The 15,727-nt window shown below is 39.7% G+C and overlaps 1 protein-coding gene across 1 annotated transcript; it reads right to left on the bottom strand.

Annotated features, from left to right (window-relative positions):
* Positions 1-883: 883 nt before the first annotated feature.
* Positions 884-5,970, bottom strand: penka (proenkephalin a). The gene is made up of 3 exons (XM_010865466.4): positions 5,704-5,970; positions 5,336-5,476; positions 884-2,247 (listed from the first exon to the last, which is right to left on the bottom strand). The coding sequence occupies exons 2-3, from the start codon at positions 5,471-5,473 to the stop codon at positions 1,714-1,716; spliced, it is 672 nt and encodes a 223-aa protein (XP_010863768.2). The 5' UTR covers positions 5,474-5,476; positions 5,704-5,970; the 3' UTR covers positions 884-1,713.
* Positions 5,971-15,727: the final 9,757 nt, after the last annotated feature.

Here is a 15,727-nt window from a genome sequence, read left to right as displayed (position 1 = left end):
TGTAAGGGGATAACACAATTTAGTGTGATAAATACACTTTCATGTGTCATGAAGCCACAGTGAGTGTCAGATGTTTAAAACTGTTGAATAGTTACTATCCAGAGTGTAATTCTAACTCAGAACCAGTGAGAATTATATAAACACAGGGATAGTGTTAATGTTAACACTATGTAAGTTGAATTAACATTGCGGATTTTGCTGTGTAAGTGTAACATATCCTTTTGTTACTTAATTTAGCCAGCTGCATAGTTCAGGAGCCTTTACACCAGCATTTCATCTTCTTCGAACCCTCAAGACTCTTCCTAGATCTGTCCATCTGGCCAAACAAAGTAACTAAACAAGAAGGTCCTTTATCAGGGAGGTGACCAAGAATCCAATGGCCACTCTAACAGAACTTTGGGGGTTTTCTGCAGTTCTATGCATTCACAACTTTGCCAATGAGTTAACCCATTAGTGTCACATATGGTGGGATCTATATTTCTCTACAATAGAGTTGTTGAGATATTTAAATGCATCTCTTAAGTGTGATTTTCGAATTGATGTCTGTCAGCCAGTGCTTAGTTATTTATACTGTGTGCTCATTGTTTACTTCGCAAAATTGTGTTGTCAAATGCTGCCTTGTGGTTGCAGATGTTGATAATATAGTACTTAACTGCTTTCAACTGTGGAGCCAGTCAATCATCTTCCTACAAAGGGTGTGTGTCTCACATTGATGTACAGTACTGATGTAGGCAAAAAGCTGAAATGTTTGTTTTGTATCTCAACTTCCTTGGATTTTCCATTTTCAGCGTCATGGGTGCAAGTATTCTGTTCATTTTTCAGCCATGTGAAATGGAAAAATTGCTTCATGTCCTAAGTAGACAAACACATCAAACAGTCAGAACAGAGTGGAGTCCTTTTATTTCTGCAGGATTCATGGGTTTATTATCTTTTGTACAACTAATTGGTATGAAATGCTGCTCTGTTCTCAATAGAAAGAACATAAAATTAGGGCATTTATCAACTGAAAGCAACATATTTTGACATATTGCATACTGGGAAATGTGTGAGCAATGTGGGATGAGCAACATTGTTGTTATAATTGGCTGTAATAGAAACTGACACTGCCATTAGATGGATAATTGCAACACAGTAGTATAGCAGTACTAAATGTGGGGTACATGTTCCAGTAGAAAAGCAGATAACATCGATGGGCAGTATTTTACTTCCAAAGACTCAACCACCAATGCAGAGGCCACAGTGGACTATTCCCACATAGTTATGGCGTTTTCTGAGATTAAGCTTTTTGAGTGTGCCTAAACAATTTTGTGGTGAAAAATGAAAGCCTCAGAAAGTGATTTGTTTTGTTAGCCTCTTATAGGTTTTTTTGTCTTACCTTGCCTCGATATTCAGGACACTAATCAGCCAATTAGGCTAAAAAACAACTAGTTTGGGTAGCACAACAATACACTATGTATGTCAAATATTCAACTAGAACTTGAAGTATCCCTTTTTTAACTGAGGCAAATTGACACCAGAGAGACAAAGACCTGGTTGTGCCAAGATCGGTTTTCCTCACATGCCCCGCCCTCATGCAACACAAAAAACACAGGTTCTTAAAATAAAAGACATCAGACATAAAGTAGCACAGAACAAGCTCTACGATGGTACAAGAATGGATCCTCTTTTCAATAGATTAACAGACTTGAATAGGGTTGGAGGAGGCACCAAACTCTAGCCCATGAATCCTCCATATCTTTTCTGTATCTGATCCAGGGGGGACTCACCCGCTTCCCATGTGCGTTTCATGGGCCCTTGCTGGATCTTGGGGGTTTCGACCCATTCTGGCCTCCCCACCCTCCTCATAAAGCCCCCATAACGCTTTTTCAATGGCCTGCCTGGCCCATTAAGGGCTCCCAAGTCCCCATCATTCCTAATGAATCCCCCATAGCCCATGGCCTCCTCCCTGTCCCCATCCCCAGCCTCTGCATTCAGGATCTTCAGGATCTCCAGACGGATGTCCTCTTCCTCTGCAACTGGGCGATTCTCTCCATCAGGTGCTCCTCCCTCCTCTGTTGGCAGGTTTCGTCGGTTCATGAACCCGCCATAGCGCTTCATGAAGCCACCATACCTCTTGGCCAGGTTCTGATGCTTGCCAGATACCTCTTCCGGTTGGTCTACACTGTCACGCTCCTCCTCCAAAAGGACATCTCGGCAGAGGTGGATTTTTGTGGCGTCCAGGTTGCCGTCACATTCTATAGAGCATGACTGAAATTGAAATGAAATGTTTTTGATATTTATCACAGTTCCCTAACATATATGTATTTTGTACAAAATAAACATGGGTGACATATATTAGTAAAGGTTCTATAACTTATAGAACAGTTATTATAGTATTTTTTTAAGACCTGCCCTGGAGGTGTCTTGATTGCCTGACCATTCCCCATTGGTAAGTGGAATTATCCATGTTCAACTTATATCAGGTACATTATCATACTGCAGGTAAACCCAAGATATGTAAATGTATATGGGAAAAGTATTGGGAATTAGCATAATCTGAAAGATACAAATATAAATCAGATGCCACATCTCTGTATGTATAAAAGAAACTTGGCAAGGCATCTGGTGCACAGACGGATATGCTGTGATGTACTAACAAAGTCAACAATGTGTGATGTTCCTGCTCTGTTAGTTTTTAAAGTCATAACATAGTAGCTAAAATGAAACACATGGAGGGTCACTTATCTGCTGCATTTTGCATACAAGTTGTAACACAATTGATACCTAAAATTCCCTAAGCCTTATAATATATTAATACCGCATTATAATAGTCAGCTTATGTTTTCTATCTTCAAGCTTATCATAGCAGCATAAGCTTCTCATTTTTTTTTTTGAGTATTCAGATGTTTGACGCATGTTTAAAGATATACTTGATCTAGCAAACAATGCTTTTTAAATGTGATAATACAGCCTTAAAAATGAATAAACATGACAAGACTAATAGCCATCTACCACAAATGCTGAAGCACCCCCCATTGGACCAGTTGAGATATAAACACATTTCAGTTGATTAGGCTATTGTAGCTCCTAGTTTGGGTTAATTGCTGTCATTTAAAAAAATACCAGATCTCTATGACAATGTGCATCATTCACCTAATTATTTTCAAAATCAAGTCAGTGTCACAGTCTCAAATTGCTGACATAGAGTTGGCTGGTGGACAAATGAGCCCTGTAGTGGATGAGAAATTGAGTGTGACTAACAAAGTGACTGAATGAATGACTGATGTAGCTAATTGATTGACTGACAATTTGTACGCCAGATACTGATCTATAGTCCATAGGGGGAAATTAATGGACTGGAAAATGTAAATAAGGATGTATTGATGCCCATAACCATTAACATACCTACCCTTGCTGTGGCTAACATACAGTTAAGAACAAAACATGTACATAGGTTTGAAGGACACACTAAATCTGAACAATATACAATAATTTATTTTAAGGGGTTTCAAATATATATAAGACATTACAGTTGAAGACATATGACACAAGAAAGTCAAGATGAGGTGGTTTATGTTGGAAAGGGCTATTACACCGATCAGCCATAACTTTATGACCACATACAGGTGAAGTGAATAACACTGATAATCTCATTATCATGGCACCTGTCAGTGGGTGGGATATATTAGGCAGCAAGTGAACATTCTGTCCTCAATGTTGATGTGATAGAAGCATGGACCACGGAGCAATGGAAGAAGGTGGCCTGGTCTGATTAATCACATTTTCTTTTACATCACATGGATGGCCGGATGCGTTTGCGTCGCTTACCTGGAGAACACATGGCACCAGGATGCATTATGGGAAGAAGGCAAGCCGGCAGATGCCGTGTGATGCTTTGGGCAATGTTCTTCGGGGAAACCTTGGGTCTTGCCATTCATGTGGATGTTACTTTTACACGTACCACCTATCTGAGCATTGTTGCAGTCCATGTGCACCATTTCATGGCAATGGTATTTCCTGATGGCATTGGCCCCTGCCACAAAGCAAAAATGGTTCAGGAATTGTTTGAGGAACCCAACAACAAGTTCAAGGTGTTGACTTGGCCTCCAAATTCCCTAGATCTCAATCCAATCGAGCATCACTGGGATGTGCTGAACAAACAAGTCCAATCCATGGAGGCCCCACCTTGCAACTTACAAGACATGAAGGATCTGCTTCTAACATCTTGATGCCAGATACCACAGCACACCTTCAGAGGTCTAGTGGAGTCCATGCCTCGACGGGTCCGGGCTTTTTTGGCGGCAAAATGGGACCTACACAATATTAGGTAGGAGGTCATAATGTTGTGCCTGATCGGTGTATAAACTGAGGATGAAATTAAAACTGTAAATATTTGTTTAAAGTACAATGTATGGAAAATATATGTATAATATCCATAAAGGGCAACAAGGTAAAGTAAGGTTACTTTTGTTTTTTGGGGTGGTTGTATTGTAAATAATAAAAAATAATATAGGTGAAGATCAAGAGAAAGATTAGGTAATTGGTGGTATCTTTGGCTGCTTGCTGTGCGGTGCATGCAAAGTGGTCTTCCCTGCCCAAAGAAAATCCCTTGAGGCTAGTAATGTTGTTTTGCCCAGCAAGCATATCGGAGCGGGAGGCTGTTTAAAACCTATATTTAAGACACTCTTTTTGTATTTTTTTATTAGGATTCGTCTGCACCTCCCCAAGCCATAGGGACAACACGTGTGAGTAAGATGTTGGGAAGACTAAAAGTGGAAAAATAAATGCCCCTTTTACTTTATCAATTTCCTGTGTAAAACCAATGTTTGTACGAACCTTTTTAAAATGATCCTTGTTTTTTTAATAATAAAAGTAGAACAGTTCGGTAATAATTGCTAATTTTAGGTTTCTTGTCACGGCATGTTCTCAAAAATACTGCACTGAAATGTTTCACAAGCCAGTATTTGATATAATCTAACAATTAATAATTCTTAAACTTTCTACAATGTTTTGGGGGAAATGTACCATATCGTTGTATTGTCTTCTTAATAGCCTAATGTATACGGAAATCAGATATGGCCAATGCAATCATCCCGAGCGTGAAACTTGATACGACCAGCACACATTTGACTGACAAAAACATATTTGTAGCCTAGATTTGTGATGTAAATTAAAGAATGGGCGTTTAATTTACGTGAGATTGTCTGCCTACCTAAACTATTACAGGCAAATCGATTAAAACGCTACAGGGTGGATACATTAACCAAAAATGGCACGTCAAACATGTATAATAAAAAGTAGAATTCCACTTTCATTTCAATATATGGTTTAAATATGTTGATACTTGTTGACCTACCAGAGTCGTAATCGCCGTATTTCGCCCCAGTAGACGATAGACGCAGAACGCACAGTCCTTCCCGCAGTCCGCTCTCACAGTGAGTGTAAAATACGCACAGAGTACCAGCATCCATATTGAGTTCCTCGGCACCGCCATAGACTGAATGTTTGGGAAAAAGCCAACAAATACTTCTTTAGGTTTCTAAATGTGATATTAAGAATAAGACTCATAGCCTACTGTTAATTTGTAACGTAGTCATAAGTCATGGACAATGCAAAAATGTTAAATTAAGCCAATTAGGCAAGAGTACTAAACAAGGCTATCCTCTTAAAAAAAAGAACAGCAAAGATGCCACTATAAAAAAATCAAGAAAAGCAGGTACTTGCCTCTATTTTTCTGCTTAGACCAATCCTTGTGGTGTTGCAGTATGAACTGTTGATTGTGAGGCTTTGCACCGAATATATTTCCCCGTGCCTTTTGCTACGTTCATGTAGGAGTCGGAAATACGAAACTCGAAATGTCCTACCTAACTCATAGATAAGGCCTTGACGTGTTTACGCGTCTTGCAAGTCGTACATATTCGAGTACCAAATAACTTCTGGAACTGTCGTGATTAAACCAATCAGCTTTCTGTAAAGTCGAACGAACGGATGAGCTGGGAGATCACGACGGAAAACACCCAATACTGCGTCTAGATCACGACGGATTTTCAAAATTGCGCCTGTGTGGGTTTTGACAAAGTAAACGTGATTATAATGTCATATGTCATCAAAGGGGCATTCCATGAACAGGCTTACAAAAGTCTTCGGAGCAATGGTTTCCGTAACCATATTTTATATTTTCATATTATATTATATTTATGCTTTTTCTCCCCCCGTCTGATTTCATGGTGTCCACTCTGTTTTAAGATGTTTTCTTTGAAGTCGAAGAAGCCATTCTTAAAAGCTAAGAGCTACACGTGTAGAAATAAATGCAAAACCTCCTTGTTTATTACAACCACATTTTGCAGCTACTAAGATATTTGGGAAACACTGCATAGGTCATGTTAAAATGTTAAAATAGTTTTATTATCGTTGCCTCTTGTTAACATGTGTAAAACTTTGTTTTCTATGCTTTGACATATTTAGAATGTCATTTAATTAACTTAAAGCTGTAATACGTTCAGTTATTTATGCTTTATTATTAACTTCATGATCTAAATCTCAGTTGCTACTGGCCACACGTTGTGTTTAATTTGTGATAATGTTGTACCTGCAGCCTGCCTTGAAACCATTCTAAGGAAGGGAAAGTTCAATACTGCACTATTAAAAAACAGTGGATCTCAAAAGTATTCACCCCTAAGACCTTTCAACCTTTTAATGTCAGGCATCAACTTACCCACATGAAATCCAAAAATAAAAAAATTCATAAAGTGAAAAAAAATCTATATATTGTTCTAAATTAATAAAAAATAAAACCCAAAAATAATTGATTGCATTCAAATATTCACCCCCTTTAGTCAGCCTTTGGTAGAGGCACCTTTGGCAGTAGTATGGCATTTCACTTGTAGTGCGTGAAGTAGGCCCCCACTGAATGCAAAACTTCTACAAAAAAGGCTTAATCATTTGTGCTCTGCTTGTGCCGGTTTGTGTCATTAACATTTTCATTTTTGCTGCTATAATTTTTTTGATATTAAAGAATATTTTGTCATTCTGAGGTCACTTTGGAGCATGTAAGTCCCCTTAAATGCTCCAGATTCTCGTAAAAACAAGTACTGCCCACATTTTTAAAAGCTTTGAGTGCTGGAACTGGGCTCCCGTCAGACTATAGTCTTTACAAATCCAGGGGAAATGTGTTGGCCTGGCGATCCTGCAATGTTGTGGCCTATAGCAACATTGTTACAAATTGTTAAAAAACCTGGCTCTATACATTTTTAGATCAGACAGCAGGCTCAATTACATCATTGTTTGGACTCAGACGTGAACTCGTATTTGTTTGAAAGACTTGTAGGTAATTACTTTGAATGGGTAAGCTATCATAAGGGGATAACAGTAGCTGCACTAGATAGTGATGGGAAATCTAGGCTTTCTGTAGCATTTGAGGCTTTCGTCAAATTGGGACGAAAAACAGTTCATTGTCTCAAGGCTTTGGACCTCACTGCACAGTGGTAACACTTACTGGTCAGGAATAAATGTCACATGTTTAATGTTTATAAAGACATATTTTCCACAATATCAAGGCAGTGGTTAGATCGTGTTAGATGTGCGCTGTGCGAAAGGGATTTAGAATGCAAGGTTCGTATCTCACATTACTTTTACCTTTCCTGCCAGCGTTTTTCAAAAGTGCATCAGTTCAGTTCCCAACAAGTAACACGCCAGCAGGCCACCAGCGGCCCTCTAACTTTTTGACACTACAGCCGCCAAGCTTTTCTGCAAAATAAATACAGGAAGATCGCAAACAAGCTTGGCGACTCATAACCTTGGACCACACAACAGAAAACAATGCTTCCACAAGGACTGAAGGGATTACACTGATGAAGGGTAGTTCTAAATAAGAACAAGTGCAAACACTCAGGACTAATACAAACAGGTGACTAACAAACAGGACACAAGCTATATTCAAGACACAAAATAGAGAAACTAGGAAATAGAAGGTGGGACCAGGAACATAGACCTCAGAATAATACAGCAAGCATACAAAATACAAATGTGCAAATTAATTTAATTAAATAAAATAAAAAATATGAAAAATTATAAAATACAATACTAAAATATAGTTGCATGCAACAATAGGACGGGGTTCTCCTATACGGCAAGGATAGTGAAATAGGTCACCAGTTACAAGCTGGAAAGGTCAGATATGGTCAGACCCTTTGATACTAAGTATTTATATGGATTCTATATACCCTAGTGAATTATTTTGGAATGCCATGTTCCACCTCACTAGGTCTAGTTTGTCTGTTGTAAGGCAATTTGAATAGCCGTGTTTGACTTACAGTGTATAGGAGCTAAGAAAGTGCTGCTGTCTATACCCTGTATTTTCCCCCATGAATTGACACTTCATATGGATTCTTCATACCCTAGTGAGTATTTCTCAAAAGCCATGTTCCACCTCACAACGTCTAGTTCTTTTGTTATAAGGCAATTTGTGTAGGCCAAATTCTGATGTACAAGCCTTGCACTGGAGCCCATGGAGTGGGTGACTAAGAAAGTGCTGCTTGTGTAATGTACGTTGAGATAGACAGCATTGAAGTTGGTCAATAGGATAAGCACAGGAAAATAGTCAGGCAGGGGCATTCATGTCTCTATGTGTATGGTCAGACAGACTTCTGACTCAACAGTAACACTCTAAGGCCATTGACAAAAACATTGGCAATCGAAAACGCAATGGTAGGACACAGCAACTATATGTTTTTTAAAATGTGTTTCACTAAGCGTGTGTGTGTTTGTGACAGATAAACAGACCTACCTTCACCTACTTTCTGTTGTCCAATAGATTTACATGAACTACCTTTTTACTGAGGTCATTGTTCCGCCATCTTGAAAATGATCTCTTATTCCTTAGAACCCTATAGAGGGGCAAATATGAGACACCTGTATACCGACAGTCAGGTCAATTGGACTGCCAGTTGATTTTAAGGTCATTTTTATAGTAGTCATTAGAGTAAGCATATAGGGTTATCTTTGGGGTGGATGTGGCCTGTGGCACCCTTTGTGGAGGAATTGGAACGGTTGTCTGTCTAAATATTGTAATAATGTCACAGAGTTATTGTTGATTTTATGTAGATTTTTATAGTTTCATGAAATTTTCGCTGTACTAAATAACCAAGATGGCACACATGATCGGTCCTTGATGCAATTTTGTACCTCCTGGGGAATGAGGCATGGCCTGTGGCACCCCCTGTTGAGGAATCGGTTTGGGTGTCTGTTTGGTATGTATATTTGTTCAATATTGTCATTGTGCCACGATATTACTCACAAATGACGTTTTTGAATCAATCATTTTTACACTGGTCAGCCATTTTGTCCACCATCATTTATTTTATCTCAGCTTTTTACACCCAATAGGGAGACGTGTATAAGACATCTACACTCACCTAAAGGATTATTAGGAACACCTGTTCAATTTCTCATTAATGCAATTATCTAATCAACCAATCACATGGCAGTGGCTTCAATGCATTTAGGGGTGTGGTCCTGGTCAAGACAATCTCCTGAACTCCAAACTGAATGTCAGAATGGGAAAGAAAGGTGATTTAAGCAATTTTGAGCATGGCATGGTTGTTGGTGCCAGACGGGCCAGTCTGAGTATTTCACAATCTGCTCAGTTACTGGGATTTTCACGCACAACCATTTCTAGGGTTTACAAAGAATAGTGTGAAAAGGGAAAAACATCCAGTATGCGGCAGTCCTGTGGGCGAAAATGCCTTGTTGATGCTAGAGGTCAGAGGACAATGGGCCTACTGATTCAAGCTGATAGAAGAGCAACTTTGACTGAAATAACCACTTGTTACAGCCAAGGTATGCAGCAAAGCATTTGTGATGCCACAACACGCACAACCTTGAGGCGGATGGGCTATAACAGCAGAAGACCCCACCGGGTACCACTCATTTCCACTACATATAGGAAAAAGAGGCTACAATTTGCACAAGCTCACCAAAATTGGACAGTTGAAGACTGGAAGAATGTTGCCTGGTCTGATGAGTCTCGATTTCTGTTGAGACATTCAGATGGTAGAGTCAGAATTTGGCGTAAACAGAATGAGAACATGGATCCATCATGCCTTGTTACCACTGTGCAGGCTGGTGGTGGTGTAATGGTATGGGAGATGTTTTCTTAGCACACATTAGGCCCCTTAGTGCCAATTGGGCATCGTTTAAATGCCACGGCCTACCTGAGCATTGTTTCTGACCATGTCCATCCCTTTATGACCACCATGTACCCATCCTATGATGGCTACTTCCAGCAGGATAATGCACCATGTCACAAAGCTCGAATCATTTCAAATTGCTTTCTTGAACATGACAATGAGTTCACTGTACTGAAATGGCCCCCACAGTCACCAGATCTCAACCCAATAGAGCATCTTTGGGATGTGGTGGAACGGGAGCTTCGTGCCCTGGATGTGCATCCCACAAATCTCCATCAACTGCAAGATGCTATCCTATCAATATGGGCCAACATTTCTAAAGAATGCTTTCAGCACCTTGTTGAATCAATGCCACGTATAATTAAGGCAGTTCTGAAGGCGAAAGGGGTCAAACACAGTATTAGTATGGTGTTCCTAATAATCCTTTAGGTGAGTGTATATAGGTGTTGGTCATAAAATTTGAATATTATCAAAAAGTTGATTTATTTCAGTAATTCCATTCAAAAAGTGAAACTTGTATATTATATTCATTCATTACACACAGACTGATATATTTCAAATGTTCATTTCTTTTAATTGTGATGATTATTACTGACAACTAATGAAAGTCCCAAATTCAGTATCCCCGAAGATTTGAATATTACTTATGAACAATACAAAAAAAATAATTTTTGAAATGTTGGCCAACTGAAAAGTATGAACATGAAAAGTATGAGCATGTACAGCACTCAATACTTAGTTGGGGCTCCTTTTGCCTGAATTACTGCAGCAATGCGGCGTGCCATGGAGTCGATCAGCCTGTGACACTGCTCAGGTGTTATGAGAGCCCAGATTGCTCTGATAGTGGCCTTCAGCTCTTCTGCATTGTTGGGTCTGGCGTATCACATCTTCCTCATCACAATACCCCATAGGTTTTCTATAGGGTTAAGGTCAGGAGAGTTTGCTGGCCAATTAAGAACAGGGATACCATGGTCCTTAAACCAGGTACTGGTAGCTTTGGCACTGTGTGCAGGTGCCAAGTCCTGTTGGAAAATGAAATCTACATCATCATAAAGTTGGTCAGCAGCAGGAAGCATGAAGTGCTCTAAAACTACCTGGTTGATGGCTGCGTTGACCTTGGATCTCAGAAAACACAGTGGACCAACACCAGCAGATGACATGGCACCCCAAACCATCACTGACTGTGGAAACTTTACAATGGACTTCAAGCAACGTGGATTCTGTGCCTCTCCTCTCTTCCTCCAGACTATGGGACCTTGATTTCTAAAGGAAATGCAAAATTTACTTTCATTAAAGAACATAACTCAGCAGCAGTCCAGTCCTTTTTGTCATTAGCCCAGGCAAGACGCTTCTGACGCTGTGTCTTGTTCAAGAGTGGCTTGACACAAGGAATGCGACAGCTTAAACCCATGTTTTGCATACGTCTGTGCGCGGTGGTTCTTGAAGCACTGAATCCAGCTGCAGTTCACTCTTTGTGAATCTCCCCCACATTTTTGAATGGGTGTTGTTTCACAGTCCTCTCCAGGGTGCGGTTATCCCTATTGCTTGTACACTTTTTTCTACCACATCTTTTCCTTCCATTCGCCTCTCTATTAATGTACTTGGACACAGCTCTGTGAACAGCCGGCCTCTTTAGCTATGACCTTTTGTGTCTTGCCCTCCTTGTGCAAGGTGTCATTGGTCGTCTTTTGGACAGCTGTCAAGTCAGCAATCTTGCACATGCCTACAGAACTAGACTGAGAGGCTATTTAAATGCCTTTGCTTGTGTTTTGGGTTAATTAGCTGATTAGAGTGTGGCACCAGGTGTTTTCAATATTGAACCTTTTCACAATATTCAAATTTTCTGAGATACTGAATTTGGGGTTTTCATTAGTTGTCAGTTATAATCATCACAATTAAAAGAAATAAACACTTGAAATATATCAGTCTGTGTGGAATGAATTATGAACATTATACAAGTTTCACTTTTTAAATTGAATTACAGAAATAAATAAACTTTTTGATGATATTCTAATTTTATGACCAGCACCTGTATATATCAGCAATAACATTATGACCACTAACAGGTTCCAATCCAACCAACGAGCTGCTGTAGCTCAAATTGCTGAAAAAGTTCATGCTGGTACTGATAGAAAGAACACAGTGCATAGCAGTTTGTTACGATTGGGGCTGCGCAGCCGCATACCAGTCAGGGTGCCCATGCTGAACCCTGTCCACTTCCAAAAGTGCCTACAATGGTCATGTGAGCATCAGAACTGGACCATGGAGCAATAGAAGAAGGTGGCCTGGTCTGATGAATCACGTTTCCTTTTATATCACGTGGATGGCCGGGTGCTTGTGTGTCGCTTACCTATAGGACACATGGCACCAGGATGCACTATGGAAAGGAGGCAAGACAGCAGAGGCAGTGTGATGCTTTGGGCAATGTTCTGCTGGGAAACCTTGGGTCCTGCCATTCATGAAGATGTTACTTTGACCTGAGTATTGTTGCAGACCAGCGCCTGACATTAACCTCTTTGCATACCAGCCTCTGTGGCTAGTGGTTTTCCAAAGTTACTAGCCACTCAGCATTTTCACTAGCCACCATTTTGTTGTTGGGGAATTACGTTTTATTTGATACAATTTTACTATGGTGTGCTACATCTTAGCCTGTCTTGTTCACTGGTTCAGTCACTATTAGGCAAAGGTGGTACCCCACTCTACCAGACACGTCTCTATGAAATACTTTATATAATGTGGCTACACACTTGAAAAATACTATTATAGTGTTAAAGTCCATGTCCACTTGAGCAGCTAATGCACGCTACAATGTCATCCCTAATATCAACCAAAATATGCAAGCAATATATTTCTTCTTAACATAACCTAGAACTATTAACATGTTATTTAAAAGGAAATATGAAATCACCCATCAGCTTTATAATGAATCACAGTCAATATTATTGTTGTCTATATTTGTTATGCTATGTTCTTGTTAATATAGACTTGCATAAAAAAACGAAACAGAGCTGTATTTATTACAGCCTTGTCAAGTTTTTTCCTCATCCTTGCTACATCGTTAATCTCCCTCGACTTCATTCAGCTCTACTGCTGATCCAGCGTCTTCAAATATTTATATTGTTAGTTATACATTTTTATTTTCATATTATTGCATATATAGCCTAATGTTTTTGGTGATAGTACATACCCTTTACAGATTAGGGTATCTGTAATGTTCTGTAATTTTAGGCTACTAAAAGCCACCTGAAAAGTTTATTTTTTATTATGCAGATTAGATGTAGGATCCACCTGTTTTTCCAACATTACTCATCTCCGCGATGTCTGGACCCATGTGGTCCTGCATGCAAGGTTGCCAGATTTCATTAACCATAAACTATATTCTGCTGCAAACCCGACCTGCCCAAGCCCACGAAAAATACCCCAATTGTAGGAAACATACCCCACCTGGCAACACTCAATATGGAAAAAGTTTCCGCTTACCATTTTAGCTGCAGTGTTTTGCTGGTATTTTTTCTATGAGCGCAAAATCTAGTTTTACCATGCCAACACACTGAGGCGGTGCGAGATTTTGGGAAGGCTGTTGCCTTTGAATTCAGGAAAAACCCTGTGTATAGATATAATATAGAATGCCACCCGCCAAAGTGGCTAGTAAGAGTGACTGCATTACACATCACAGCCAAATTCTACCCGCATTACGCTAAAAAGCAAAGCTACGAATACATACTTTGGTTAGTTATTTATATTTCATGTTTTAACTGGATTGTATGGTAATGTCTGATAAAGTAGTTGATGAGTTGATTAGCTGGCTACTGTAGGAATATACAGCCCCAGAAAAAATTAAGAGACCACTGCACCTTTTTCTTTCCTTTCCCAAAAAGATGAAAAGGAAGGTTTTGAGTGAAGAACAGAAGGGTGAAAATTAAGAGACCACTGCAAATTAAACCGTCTGTTCCTCACTCAAAACTTTCCTTTTCAACAGCCTCTTCATTTTTTCCTTTTCAACGGTCTCTTCATTTTTTCCAGAGCTGTATATCCTGTGACATAGCTAATAACCAAACCAGCTAGCTATCCAAAATTGCTGCATGTATAAGGTTAGGATTGGTTGTAAGATAGTTTACGTAGCTTGTTTGCTAAATGAGAAATGCTGGTTGTTACAAGCATTTCTAAACTTTACAAATAGCAGGCTTCAGAATACATATGGTTGCTTCAGCTAACCTAGAACAACTGCTGTTCCGGCATAGGGTTTTACAATTGATGCATCATATTGTTAGAAATCAAATGGCCTGCTCTAACAAACTACACGATTCACCAAGGCAGGTGTAGTATAAGATGATTTCTGATCACTCCAATCGTACATCAAATGCTCTGAAGACAAATAATTTTGATGTACAAATTGCATAATTATCCTTACCTCAATTGCAGCCTTAATAGGAACCATATTAATTAACACAGCTGTCTGCTGCCTTAATGTATGTATTCAAAGTTCAACATTTACATAAAAGCTGCATTAATTACAAATCCGGATACATGGAAGACACAAATATGCAGGCCCTATTTCTATGTATGCATTTAGGTCATCATGTGACCGATTTCTTAACAAAAATAACACAGCTGAAGGGGCTGAGTCAGTGGTACTTCCTGTGTTTTACATGCAACTGCCTGTTTGGGTACAGCCTGGAGCTTTGCCCTAGTCTAACCAGAGAGAGTATGTTCAGCAAATCCACTCAGGAGTAAAAAGAAATGTCACGATGACACAGGTATTCAACTGGTGTAAGAGGCAGAGCCTGAAAATTCATTTGGGGTTAGCAACACTTAGTGAAAATCTGTGGTTTGGCTGAGGGATTCTAGCCACACTCAATTCTAGCTCACTCATGCATTATTCAATGTTGGGACATTAAAACACACTCCCACTCCAGCTGTGCTTTAGAGGACAAACCATTAAAAACAAATCTGTCTCAATGAATACACACATCATCCATAAATCAATAAAAGCACAGAAGCATGTTATTTGTTGGGATCCATCAGTGATTCCCCAGTTACTTTCATCATTAACAATGGCCACAGTTGGTTTTGTTTGGTTATTTGATGTTAATTTAACTAGAATAGATGTGACCCATTCCAATGTCATAATCTCATTTTAGCTGGACATTGTACTATACGTCTTACATGTACTCAATATAAGTCTAAATATATGATGATTTTTAGTGTAGCCTCACTGTCTTCATATTTTATATGACAAATGTGGTGGCATGGCCATGTGTCATCTAGGCTAAAGAATCTGAATTCATCATCATCATTTTCTTCCTCTTATCTGGGGCCAGGTCACGGGGGCAGCAGTTTAAGCAGAGATGCCCAGACTTCCCTCTCCCTAGACACTTCCTCCAGCTCTTCCGGGGGGACACCGAGGCGTTCCCAGGCCAGCCGGGAGACATAGTCGCTCCAGCGTGTCCTAGGTCTTCCCTGGGGTCTCCTCCCGGTGGGACGGGCCCGGAACACCTTCCTGGGAAGGTGTTCCGGAGGCATCTGAAACAGATGCCCAAGCCACCTCAGCTGACCCCTCT

Source organism: Esox lucius, chromosome 3 (assembly GCF_011004845.1).
Source record: "Esox lucius isolate fEsoLuc1 chromosome 3, fEsoLuc1.pri, whole genome shotgun sequence".
NCBI classification, from domain to species: domain Eukaryota; kingdom Metazoa; phylum Chordata; class Actinopteri; order Esociformes; family Esocidae; genus Esox; species Esox lucius.
Note: the sequence above shows the minus strand (reverse complement) of the source record. Positions and strands in the feature narration are given on the sequence as shown.